The sequence below is a fragment of the Crinia signifera genome, chromosome 8 (assembly GCF_055691185.1).
Source record: "Crinia signifera chromosome 8, ASM5569118v1, whole genome shotgun sequence".
Lineage (NCBI taxonomy): Eukaryota > Metazoa > Chordata > Amphibia > Anura > Myobatrachidae > Crinia > Crinia signifera.
The window spans coordinates 98,154,489-98,168,237 of record NC_139224.1 but is presented as its reverse complement, the minus strand read 5'-3'; the positions used below and the strand labels follow the sequence as shown (position 1 = coordinate 98,168,237).

General features: G+C 44.6%; 1 protein-coding gene across 2 annotated transcripts in view; it reads left to right on the top strand.

The window, feature by feature from the left end:
* Nucleotides 1-13,749, top strand: part of CAMSAP2 (calmodulin regulated spectrin associated protein family member 2) — a 145,511-nt gene that overhangs the window by 24,129 nt on the left and 107,633 nt on the right. For both annotated transcript variants that reach the window (XM_083156854.1, XM_083156853.1), the window contains exon 2: nucleotides 9,772-10,031. In XM_083156854.1, the coding sequence (XP_083012980.1) occupies nucleotides 9,772-10,031 (260 nt within the window). The remainder of the gene's footprint in view (nucleotides 1-9,771; nucleotides 10,032-13,749) is intronic.

Genomic DNA, 13,749 nt, shown 5'->3' with positions numbered 1-13,749 from the left:
GCTCCAAATCTAGACCTCCATGGGTTAATAAATTTGATTTCCATTGATAATTTTTGTGTGATGTTGTTGTCAGCACATTCAACTATGTAAAAAACTAAGTATTTAATAAGAATAATTCAGATCTAGAATGTGTTATGTTAGTGTTCCCTTTATTTTTTTGAGCAGTGTATATATATATATATATATATATATATATATATATATATCTCAATTCAGCGTCACTCCCAAATCTAGACTATGAACCAAAGAGGCAGAAATGTGTTGGGATTCTTCTGCAGTGAATCTGTCAGATGAGCACTTTACAGTCAGGAGCCTTCTAGTAATGCTCCACAGCCTCTTCCTAATCTGCTCTGACAGATATGTGTAATTACTGGGAACATTTAAACTAAGCAGCCTGTATGTGAATCAGCGTTCTTTCATTCCTTTCAAAAGAAAAAAATAATCCGGATTTCCAGACATCATCCAGAAAAGTCCACAAGTTATTATTTATCCAATTAATTTGGCTTTAAAAATTTTTAATTCTCCACAGTTATGGCAATTAAATCTACTAGCAAGGTAGCAATGTAGTATGAAAGTGAAGGTTAAATCAATCACATGGTATGTACAGTACTTGTTCCTTCTGTTTGCTTTCCATATACACTGAACAAATATCTTATTTCCAACGTGATAATAAAATCTGAAGGTAATGAAGAGAGGCATGAAGTGACTAGATTGTAAATACTGTATTATACAGTGGTGGTTTCCCAAACGTCTGCCATTTGTAAAGGAACTATAGAGTTTAAAGAAAATATATATACGTAAATGCTGGATACCTCAGTAAACTTGGGTACACACTTGTCCAATTCTCACCCAGTCTCCTTTGGTCAGATAATGTATATGTATGTGCGTATGACCTCTGGTGTATCCTATCCTGACCACCTAATATTGTCAGTAGATTTTTAAACCTACTTAAAAATCTGGAGACCCAAAAGCCAGTCACCAAACCAAGGGCCAGATTCTCTAAGCTTCACATAACATTTTCTTCAACCAGGGTGTGCTGGCTCCTCCCCTCTACTTCCCCCTACTAGCCAGTTTTAGAAAAGGGGGCAGATGTATTAAGCCTTAACAAGAGATAAATGCCAGGGTGATAACAAGAGATAAACGTCCAGCCAATCACCTGTCAACTGCCATGTTACAGGCTGTGTTTGAAAGAAGTCAGTAAGGCGCTGATTGGCTGGACGTTATCTCTCCTTATCACACTTGCATTTATCTCTTGTTAAGGCTTAATACATCTGCCCCAATGTGCCCTCAGGAGAGGATGCACACACCTGGAGATCCAGAGAGTTTTTCTTCAATTTATTTTAGTTTGTTATTTTCGGGTTGCTGTTTGGGCTTAACAGCTTCCCTGTGACGAGGGAAGCCAGGGAAGGGACTGCTGCAGGCCTCTCAAGGAACCGAGCTGATCCCTGCTGCAGGTCCACCGACCTGAGAGGGTGCTGTTAACGCGGGCATTGCGCTGCAGCGATCACACCCCCAGCTGCCGCACACCCCTTACTCAGCCTGAAAACGTCGGTGGTGAGTGATAACCGGGTCCCCTCAGTGGGGACGCCGGTTTTATGTGTGGCATAATGGCGATGGCGGCGCGATGGCCCATCACAGGGATCGCGCGCAGCTGTTTTAACACTGCAGCCACGCCGACAGACTGGATGCCAGGCATTGCCACTGGACCACCAGGGCATATACCGCTATGTGGGTCAATCCTTATTAAAGGGTTACCAGCCGCCAGTATAAATATTAGCATAGCCCGGGCGCCATTACAAGGGGCGGGGCTTAGCTCAGAGCGGGACCTGAGCGCGCCTGTACACTGCTTCCTGCTTCTTCTCATGCTGTGGGCGCCATTACAGCAGAGCAGAGATCACTCCTCAGTGCAGCCTTGAAGGGAGAGAGATCAGTCAGCAGAGACAGCAAGTATAGCGCTTGATAGCGCTTATAGTGTGCTATAAGCCACTGATAGCAGTACACAGTATTGATAATACTGGTGTCTGTGCATAAAAGCCGGTCTATCTAATCGGTAGACCAGGTTACAGGGTGCTGGTGTCCCCCATATTCCTCTGAGTCCCCCACTGCTAGTTAAGCAATTTTACACTGTCATTTATATATGTAAAACTGCACATAGTGTGTGTATATATACATATATACTACTGTACATTCACGGTGTGTGTGTTCAGCTTGACTGCAGTGTGTTTAAGGGGGTATTATTTTCTCCAACATGGTGAGAAAAATAACTTGCATGATTTGCAACAACAAGTTTGCTCCTAGCTCCACATCACAGGTTGCATGTGAGCAATGTATGTCACCACAGCTCAGTAACATGTCTCCGCAGCGTAGTAGCTCGCAGGCTGACTCCCAGGAACCTTCATGGGCCACTGGTATGAAAGCCATGTTAGAGACTGTCTCATCACAGCTGGCGACAAATAATTTGCAGACTAAGCAAGTCCAACAGGATTTAAAGGTCCTGTCAGCAAGGGTGGATATTCTTACACCCATGCCAAGGGTGTCCCGTAAAAGGGCACTTGATGCCGTGGCACCTGACTCCGATATGGATGATGGTGATGGCGATGGTGACGCAGATGATATTGTAGATTCACAGACGTCACAGTCTTGCATTTAAGGTACTGAACTAGCCACACCGGTTGAGGGTGACCCATTTTTTGTATCACACAGAAGGCAAGATATCATCTTTCCTGAACAGTCTGATTTAGAAGAGGTGTTCAAAGCTGCCTGGAAAAATCCAGAGAAACGCTTCACATTGTCCAAGCGTTTTAAATCTACCTTCCCTTTTGACCCCACGGGCAGGAAGGTGTGGGAGGAGCCCCCAATAGTGGATGCTTCGGTGTCCTGCCTTTCAAAAAAGGTGGCGCTCCCAGTCCCAGGTACGGTTGATAGGAAACTAGATGGCACAGTAAAGGCTATGTGTACAGCCAGTGGGGCATCTCAACGCCCGGTGCTTGCTAGTTGCTGGATGGCAAAAGCCATCTTCACATGGGCAGGCCAGATACAAGAAGGTGACATGGATGTACCTACGGTAGCTGAAAAGCTACGTCACATCCAGGACACAGCAAAGATGATGTGCGAAGCACAAAAAGAGTTAGGTGCAATTAATGCCCGCAACTCGACCATGGCTGTGTCGGCCCACAGGGCCCTGTGGTTGCGGCAGTGGGTCGCTGACGCGGACTCCAAACGCAGCGTAGAGAGTCTCCCCTTCAGGCCCTTCCAGGGGATAGGCTCTTTGGGAGTGAACTGGATGATTTGATATCAAAAGCTACGGCTGGTAAGTCCACATACCTCCCGTCAGCCTCCACCCCGGTAATACGCCCTTTCACAGGGGGTTCACAGCAGTCCTTTCGGACCTCTAAATTCAGGTCCAAGGCCAGAGGAGGCTCCACCGCCAATAGAGAAGCCAGGGGTAAGCCTAGGAAGGCAGCGGCTGCTGCTAGAAGAGACCGTAGCACAAGCGCAGCTACCCCTAAGCCCGCCGCATGACGGGCCACTCCCACCTCGGGATATTCCCGCGGTGGGGGCAAGACTGAGGTTCTTCAGTCACGTGTGGGATGCATCCGCCCTCGACCCTTGGGTCAGGGCCATTATTTCACACGGTTACAGGCTGGAGTTGGAAAGACCACCCCCTCAGAGGTATTTTAGGTCGGGACTCCCAGCAGCAGCGGAGGATCGCAGTATCCTCAGACAAGCGGTACAAAAGCTGATCCTAGCACAGGTCATTATACCAGTGCCAGCTGCAGAAAGGAACAAGGGTTACTTTTCAAACCTATTTGTGGTTACAAAACCAGATGGGTCGGTTCGACCCATCTTAAATCTAAAGTCCCTGAACCCCTACTTGAGGGTGTTCAAATTCCAAATGGAATCCCTGAGGGCAGTGATTGCAGGTCTGGAAGAGGGAGAATATCTAGCGTCCATCGATGTGAAGGATGTGTACCTCCACATACCGGTGTGGGCCCCACACCAGGCCTTCCTGAGATTTGCAATCCTGGAGGAACAATTCCAGTTCCAAGCCCTACCGTTTGGACTTTCTACGGCCCCACGAGTCTTCACCAAGGTGATGGCGGAGATGATGTCCTTACTAAGGGCTCAGGGGATAAACATCATCCCATACTTGGACGACTTGTTGCTGAGTCAGTGTCCAAGCTGCTGGGGGCCATAGAGACAACAAGACATCTCCTGTCTCAGCACGGATGGATCCTGAATATACCAAAATCTTCACTAATTCCGTCCCAACGTCTCCAGTTCTTGGGGATGATTTTGGACACAGTGGAGAGAAGGGTGTTTCTCCCACGGGAGAAGATTGCAGCAATACAACAGCTGTTGAGGGAGGTGCTAACCCCAGAAAGAGTCTCGGTCTACCTCTGCATCAGACTGATGGGAACTATGGTGGCCTCATTCGAGGCACTTCAGTTCTGGAGATTCCACTCAAGAATATTCCAGTGGGACCTATTGAGCAAATGGTCGGGCTCACACATCCACATGCACAGGTTGATTCGCTTGTCTGTGAAGGCAAGACAGTCCCTGCAGTGGTGGCTACATACGGCAAATCTCCTTGCAGGGAGACGATTCGGGATCCAGGACTGGATCTTGCTGACCACAGATGCCAGCCTTCACGGCTGGGGGGCAGTTACACATGAGATGCGATTCCAGGGCCGGTGGTCATGCATGGAAACACAGCTCCACATAAACATCTTGGAGCTGAGAGCTGTACACTATGCTCTTCTGGAGGCTCACTCCCTCCTGGAACATCAGGCGATACAAGTCCAGTCGGACAATGCAACGACAGTTGCTTACATAAACCGCCAAGGCGGTACGAAGAGCAGAGCGTGCATGAGAGAAGTCTTCAAGATTCTGACCTGGGCAGAGATGCATGCTGTGGCGATATCTGCCATCTTCATACCCGGGGTGAACAACTGGGAGGCGGACTTCCTGAGTCGTCACGATCTCCACCTCGGGGAATGGGGTCTGCATCCTCAGGTATTCGAAAGCATCGTAGATCTGTGGGGGCTCCCACAGATAGACTTAATGGCCTCAAGGACCAACCACAAGGTGGAAAGGTATTGCTCAAGGACAAGGGATCCTCGAACAGATGCTCTGACCACGGACTGGTCATACGACCTAGTGTACCTGTTCCCGCCCCTCCCCCTCCTGGGGAGAGTGTTGCAGAGGATCAGACATCAGAGGGTGCAGGCAATCCTAATAGCACCGGATTGTCCCAGGAGAGCATGGTACGCAAGTCTGCAAAACATGCTGGTAGAAGAACCGTGGCGGCTGCCTCTAAGAAGAGATCTTCTAGTACAGGGCCCCTTCGTCTACCAGGACCTGGAGCTTGAGCGGAACATCCTAGCTCTGAAGTGATTTCATTCCTCGGTCATAAACACCATGACCCGGGCCAGGAAGGCAGTGACGGCCTCGCACTACCATAAGATCTGGCGAAGATATGTGTCTTGGTGCGAGCACATGAGTTTTCCGCCCGCAGATTTTCAATTAGACCGTTTCCTGCATTTCTTGCAGGTGGGCCTTGATAAGGGACTCCGGCTGGGGTCTTTAAAAGTTCAAATATCGGCCATTTCTGTCTTTTTTTCAGAAAAAGTTAGCGGTCTATCCCGAAGTCCAGACCTTTTTGCAAGGAGTCTTGAGAATACAGCCTCCATTTGTGGCGCCAACGGCGCTTTGGGACCTAGATGTTGTCCTGGAGTACCTTTAGTCAGCCTGGTTGGACACCATTGACTTGAAATACCTCACCTGGAAGACGGTGACGCTACTGCCTCTGGCCTCGGCCAGAAGAGTTTCTGAGCTTGGTGCTCTCTTGTAAGAGTCCATATCTATTTTCCATCAAGACAGGGCAGAACTTCGGATAAGACAGCAGTTCCTGCCTAAAGTGGTCTCGGCATTCCATATGAACCAGACGATTGTGTTGCCTTCTTGTTCAGGACATAAAGATATTCCTGAGTCACTTGATGTGGTTAGAATCTTGCAGATCTACGTTAGAAGAACATCAGGATGTCTTTTTGTGTTGTATGACGTACTAAAGAAAGGCTGCCCGGCATCGAAACAATCGATTGCTAGATGGATTCGTTCCACTATACAGCAAGCATATGTGGCAGCCCATCTGACTATTCCGGCCTCAGTGAGAGCTCACTCCACTAGAGCCGTAGGAGCATCCTGGGCGGCTGCTCAGGGTGTGTCAGCATTGCAGCTATGTAGAGCTGCCACCTGGTCTAGTCAACACACTTTCGTCAAATTTTATAAATTTGACACTGTGGCCAGGGATGATACCCAGTTTGGGCAGGCGGTGTTGCAACAGGCTCCGCACGTTCCCGCCCTTTCTGGAAGCTTTGGGACCTCCCCAAGGTTATAAGACCTCAGTACCGCATAATGAATGAAAGTGAAAATAGGATTTTAATACCTACCGGTAAATCCTTTTCACTGTGAGCGCCCGCCTCAGTGCGGTGCTCTGTTTGCACAGGTTGTGATCCTGTTATTGCCTTCTTGCTAATTGCAACTTCTGGCATTCTGTAAAGTTATTGGTCCGTTGACCTGTTTAGGAGCAGCTGGGTTTTGGTAACTAATTGCTCCACAAAAATCTTATACAATTTATGTTTCTAATAACACAATGACGGGGTTAACTACGTTTAGTTGAGAGAGTTGTTGTGTTTGTTGTGGTGTGCTGGTGCAAATCTCACCACGTTATCATAATGCTAATTCCTACCTCACATACGTTATCCTTCCTTCGGGCACAGTTTTCTTAACTGGCTAGTAGGGGGAAGTAGAGGGGAGGAGCCAGCACACCCTGGTTGAAGAAAATGTTATGTGCCTGTCTCCTGTCGGATACCCTCTATTCCCCAAGGTTATAAGACCTCAGTACCCCATATGAATTCAGTGAAAAGGATTTAACGGTAGGTATTAAAATCCTATTTTTATCACTTTTGAAGCTTAGAGAATATGGCCCCAATACAGAAGTGTGTATGTAGTTTGTCTAATTCTTCTACTAGTAATCCCTTTCAGACCAGCAGGTCTGGCAAAGATTGGAAATGGTGTGTATGATGGCACAATCTTATCAGCAGATGCAGATCTGCAGCACAATTGGAGGTATGTAGTTAATATGCTGACAGTCGGGATCCCAGCGGTCACGATCCTGACAGCTGACATTATCGTCAGGCAGAATCCCGGTGCACAGGGTTTATACTGCCTTGTTGGGGGTCCGCGACCCCTATATAGAACCTTGTGGCGAGCAAAGCAAACCACTATGCCCACATTGTGGCATGCTACGCGTCATTGCACTCCTCCCACCCCCCCTCGTTTGCATTCAGGTGGTCAGTATACCAACTGTCACTCGGATTGCGAGTGACAGGTTCCTGGCTGCCGGCATATTGTACTGTTATATACATTGATCCTAATCTAGGGGCAGATTTATTAAGCTTGGAGAAGAGATAAACTGGAGATAAAGTGGAGAAAAGGTAAAAGGAGATAAAGCACCAGCCAATCATCTGTGTTTGAAAAAGACAGTTGGGAGTTGATTGGCTGGTGCTTTATCTCCTTTTACCTTTTCTCCACTTTATCTCCAGTTTATCTCTTCTCCAAGCTTAATAAATCTGCCCCATAAATGTTAATTGTTCATAATGTTAAGCCGTTCACTATTTTGTAACTATGGGGGAAATTTACTAAAATGGGAGTTCTATTACACATGGGATGTGGCTATGGTAACCGATTAGTACCTACTTATTTATTTAGCACCTTTTTAGAAGATACAGGTCGAGTCTCCCGTATCCGGAGATCTCTTACCAGAAATATTCCAAAAACCATGTTTTTTTTTTTTAGGATATTTTGGATTCCCTCCCCCCTCGCCCCTTTTTTCATACTTACCAAGTCCCCCTGCGTCCAGGCGGCCTTAAGGATCTTCTTCAGCGGTCCCAGGAGTGCATTGCACGGGCGTGCCGGTGACGTCACCGCTGGGACCACTGAAGAAAATCCTGGTGGATGCCCGGGGATCAGGTAAGTATGTTAAAAAAAATGAATTCCAAAAAACGGAAAATTCCCTTATTCGAAATGCTTGTGGTTCCGAGCATTTCGGATAAGGGATACTCAACCTGTAATAGATAGTATTGTATAGTGTTCTTTTTTTGGGATGCAATATTTAACTAAACTTCAATTCATTAACTTGGCTGTATCTATTTATACTAAAAGAACAGTCGCTGTGAGTGACGCTGGCATTTTTTATCGGATATTTTGAGAATCTCTCACAGCAACAAAAAGCGCGTTATTTAGTAAGATCAATAAATTGGTCAGATTATAATCATTTTAGCTTTATGTGGCTGCTCAGAGTGTTTTTAATTTTTTTTTAAATATAATTTCCATAATGGTTGCATGATAAGAAATTTGTATAAGAGCCTTCTTTCTTAAATTTGCCTATAAATGGGTTGGACTAATGTGTAGCATCTCTAACTGGGCATAGGCGGCCAATAAAATGCCTGGCAAAGTGACAGATATTTTATCTGGCACTGTGAGATCTCTCCAGTGTATGGCACCAAATATCTGACTGTGCTCATCTCCTGGAGATGTTTTCAATATCTCATTGTACAGACCTACATGATGATCTGGCATGCCTGACTGATCAATATGTTCGGATCACGTGGCTTAATACTGTATACAATATCCTGGCTGATCTGATATCTGGCAGATTGGTCAGATAACTGCATAGTATTTTATTGTTGTTATAATGTTATAATTGAAACTGTCATGCTGCTTTCCCACTGCAGACTAGTTTAAAGTACTGGTAATCTTAAATGGTATTGAAAACGGTATTAGCATTCCCACTGCAGCAGATTACCGTTTTAAATACCATTTAAGTACCATTCCCATTGCAGTGAACAGTGTAAAATGTAGAGTGCCTAACCCCCCCCCCCCCAGTGTAAAGAGTGCCTAATCCCTCCCCCCCCCCCCCAGGTGTAAAGAGTGCCTAACCCCCATACCTGCCCTGTGCCCCCACTTCCCCTCCCCTTGTACTTAACTGCACGGGGATGCAGGGCAGTGGGGAGGCAGCGGGGGTCCATGCGGGGTACAGGCAGTCCCAGTGCCTGATGAGAACTAGTAGTTCTCACTTTGCGCATATGTAATGAGTGCATGTGCATACTAATGAGCCGCTCATTACATATGCGCATATGTAATGAGCAGCTCTTTATTATGCACGTGCACTCATTACACATGAACAAAGTGAGAACTACTAAGTCTCATCAGGCACTGGGACTGCCTGGAGGCTAAATAACGTTTAAGAGGCATTCCCACTGCCTCTTAAACGTTATTTTAACGTGTAGGACTCTGCTTTAAAAACGGGTTGAAATACCATTTAGCTTTAAAAGGTATTTCAACTCTGGCACTTTCCCACTGCAGCCTTAAAACGGTAAATTGCGCTGAAAATCGACAATTTACCATTTTTTAGCTGCAGTGGGAAAGGGGCATCAGATATTCCTGTTTTGTTTTTTTGTTTTTTGTTTCCTGCATCTTTGTTTTGTCAGAAGTCCAGTAGATTAGCATATAAGTGCCCCACCCCCAAAAAATTACATATGTAACATTCCTGCATTTAATAGGTGCCCTCTAGATTAAATAAACAATAGGAATATGCAATAATCAGTCTGAAAATATACAGTATGTAATGTCAGAAAATCTGCAATGTCCGACTAGATTTTTTTCTAAACTAAAGAACTGACCATTTTATATGTTTATGACCCACAGAAAATGTTCCGGAGGAACTTCAAGAACCTTTCTACACCGATCAGTATGACCAGGAACACATCAAGCCACCAGTGGTGAACCTGCTGCTTTCTGCAGACTTGTTCTGCCGAGCAGGGAGCCTCATTCTTAAAAGTGACACTGCCAAACCTCTTCTGGGGCATGATGCTGTCATCCAGGCCTTGGCACAGCGTGGCCTCTATGTTACTGACCGCGAAAAGCTGGTGACCGAGAGGGACCTTAGAAAGAAACCCATTCAAATGGTAAGAGTACTAGATGTGGCTTTTTGCATTTTAGTAGAATTTCATAAACATTGGATAAACCACATGATCTGATCCTGGACTGTATATTGTTGAGGTTCAACGATAGAGTTAGCTGATTATATATAGTTGTAACCATAATCTCAGCCTTTTGTTCCCCCTGCTTTGCCTTTTCATGTGTTTCTTACCTTCTTGCTTGAAGTTTCATTTTCCATTTACTTAAATAGTGAGCTAATTATTGAGAATGACAGTCTAGTGGCAGAATCATTGCAAGGCCGCTAAGAACAGATGGAGGAGGTGCATTATATTTTTGCGTGTTTAGGAAGAATCTTCCTTTAGTGTATATTAGCAGTGAGAAAAATGAAATAGTTATGTTGTTTTATAGATGACCCCAAACACACAAAATGTTGGAAAAATTATATTTATCACAAATGTCAATTAATGATTTTAAAGGTTCCATAGAAACATAGAATTTGATGCAGATCGGGTCTGCCCATGTAAGCGCACACAACTTTCTTACTGGGTTTGGTACTCTTTACTTAGAAGGGCGCCCATCTCGGCCATCTCGGGCATTGAATGCACTAAAAAATCAGGTGCGATGCGACAGACGAGATGCCCGAGATTTCCCATAGGGAACAATGTTAAATGTCTCAATTGACCCGATTTTCCTGTTCAATACCTCAATTGACCCAATTTTTCCATAGGAAACAATGTTAAATGGGCCACAGAGGCCAAATAGGCACCCTGAAGTGAATAATGGCCACCCGAATTGTTAACGCCACCCCACGATCAACGTCAACCCGAAGCGTGGCGAGCGCAGCGAGCCCGCGAGGGGCGGCGGTACGCGTCCTACGACCTTTTCATACCCCCACTATCCACGTCGGCGTGGAGTTGAGAATAGAAAGTGTGGCGAGCGGACGCGGATACCTTCACAGGTATCCGCGTCCCCTCGCGGGCTTCACAGCTGTCCGCGTACCCTCGCGGGGCTCGCTGCGCTCGCCACATTTAACATTGTTCCCTATGGGAAATCTCGGGCATCTCGTCGGTTGATCGCACCCGATTTTTTAGTGCATTCAATGCCCGAGATGCCCGAGATTTTTTACTAAAATCGTGGGCGCCCTTCTAAGTAAAGAGTACCCTGGGTTTAGTATTTGTTGGGAGTCAATGAACTTACCTGTATGTTTTTGGAGTGTATAACAAAACACCATGTGGCGCTTAATGATTCATACGCACTATTAAAAAATAAATAAATATATCATCAGGGATAAACATTTTCAAACCCAGTGTTTACTAATATACTCACATAAGGAACATCCTTCACCAATCCCCTACTAGCCCTATCATGTGCACTTAATTAGATGATCAACGTGTGCTTGCTTGTATACACCCACTGGGAAGCACACCTGTTGCTCTAATTAGAACTAATGAAATGGGTTATACAGTAAATCACAATATGTCAAATTCATAATAATACATAACATATAATCTAATAAATAGTGCATTACATCACCTATAACAGTGGTTCTCAACCGCGGTCCTCAAGGACCCACAACAGTGCATGTTTTCCAGGTCACCTGACAGGTGCACTCATTATTCACTGACACATTTTAAAAGGTGGAGCTAATTATTTCACCTGTGATTTTGTGTGGAGACCGGGAAAACATGCACTGTTGGGGGTCCTTGAGGACCGAGGTTGAGAGCTACTGACCTATAACATAGAATCTAATTAATAGTGGCAACAGTGATTATATATGAAATTCTTTTTTTTTTTTAATTTTTATATATAATCACTATTGCCACTGTTAATTCGATTTTATGTCACACAGCTGGATGTTACTGCTGTCGGCATTGATGATTCTTAAGGGGCCTACAAATGTAGAGTTTTAGGTACATTATGTAAGCGATATCACTAGATTGCTTACAAAATGCCCCTACGTCACTCCTTGTGTACGGGCCATAGCATTAGGTCTCCGCGCATCGCTGCAGTCAGTATGACAATAAACAGAAATAAAACCGTAACTACACAAGTGGCACGAGAACAATGCAAGTGGTTCCAAGCTAACTTTTCTAATTTAGCTTAATTACTATGCACAATATACATGTAAATATTATGACACTTTTCAGTGGTGCCTACACTGTCCTCTTCTGCGCTAAGGTGCGTTTTAAATAAGAGATAGTCCTTAATCATCGATGAAAATTATTTTCTAATTTCAAGAACATTTTAAATAGTGTGACCTATCTTCAGAAGAAAATTCCTAGAAGTATAGCCCATTATATTTTAATAATGGGCCTGATTCTGGTTCACCCGCAAAAGCAAATTCTCTCTCTAATGATCAAAACCATGTGCACTGCAGGTGGGGCAGATGTAACATGAGCAGAGAGAGTTAGATTTGGGTGTTATATTGTTTCTGTGCAGAGTATATACTGTCTGCTTTATTTTTACACTGTATTATAGATATCAGTTTGAAGTACAACCCTCGCCCAAATCTAACTCTCTCGCATGTTACATCTGCCCCACCGGCAGTACATATGGTTTTGTCCATTAAAGAGAGAATTTGCTTTTGCAATTGAACCAGAATCAGGGCCATATAGTAGACAGACAGTTGTGTGACAGAGACATGCACTGAGTTCTCTGGTGAGCAGTTAGTAATGGGCCATTTTTTAGCTTCTATCTAACATGTTGTTTGAGCATCAAATGCTGTGCTGAATTGGGCTGGTTTTATTACACTGCAACAATAGTTGACAGTTTCTACCATTTGCAGTGTTGCAAGAATAATTGTTCTTTTTATTTCTTGTTGTAAATATGCCATTTTCCTTTTGGGATATATTTTAGGACATGTTTTAGTAATGAGCAGGTAAGGCGACACCTGCGCCACCACACAGAAGCCCCTGTTGCTTATACTGCACTATCACACAATCACAGGGGGAGGGAATGGTCTCGGTGGCACCAGGATAGGCAGTATACGCTTGTGTATTGTTGGACCGGGTCTCACTGAGGCTCTGGTACTCAGGAGCTGCTGGGTGTATCCAAAGGGATCTTGGCTAGTAGGCCATTTTGACTAGATGCACTGGAGATTTTGTCTACATTCACTATGATAGTGTACAATCTAGTCTATTTTGCTAGGCGATACTGGCTTACTGATTCAGCGGGGCCGCAAGTTTAACACTGTGCGATTTTGGCTAACCGTCTAGGGGATTTTGACTAACTAGTCAAAATGGCACCGTGTGTACACCCCTTAAGTCTGCTAAAAATGACGGGCCTCTGGTAATACTGTCTAAACATCATTTGATTAATTAGAGAAATTACATTTTTCAAACTCTCCTGCCAAGAAGTAATTGGCCTTACTTCTGGCGGTACCTATTAAACTAAATGAGAAGGTATTTATTGAAGTTATTTTAGGATAAATACACAGACCATTATACATATTATGGCATAAAGTTTTAGCGACAAACTAGTTATAAGAAAAGATGAAAGGTGCACAGTAAGCAGTATATTTTCTAAAGGTCATTCAGTTTGATTAAATCAATCTTCATCAATGAAGGCTTCTAGGGCTAAAATACACATTTACTAACATTTAACAATGAATATAAAAGTATCCTATGTTAGTAAATCTGTGTTTTAACCCTGGAAGCCCAACATTGATTGAGAACATTTTTCAATGATCTGAAATCAATTAAAACAGGCATGTCCAACGTTGGCCCTCCAGATGTTGTGAAACTA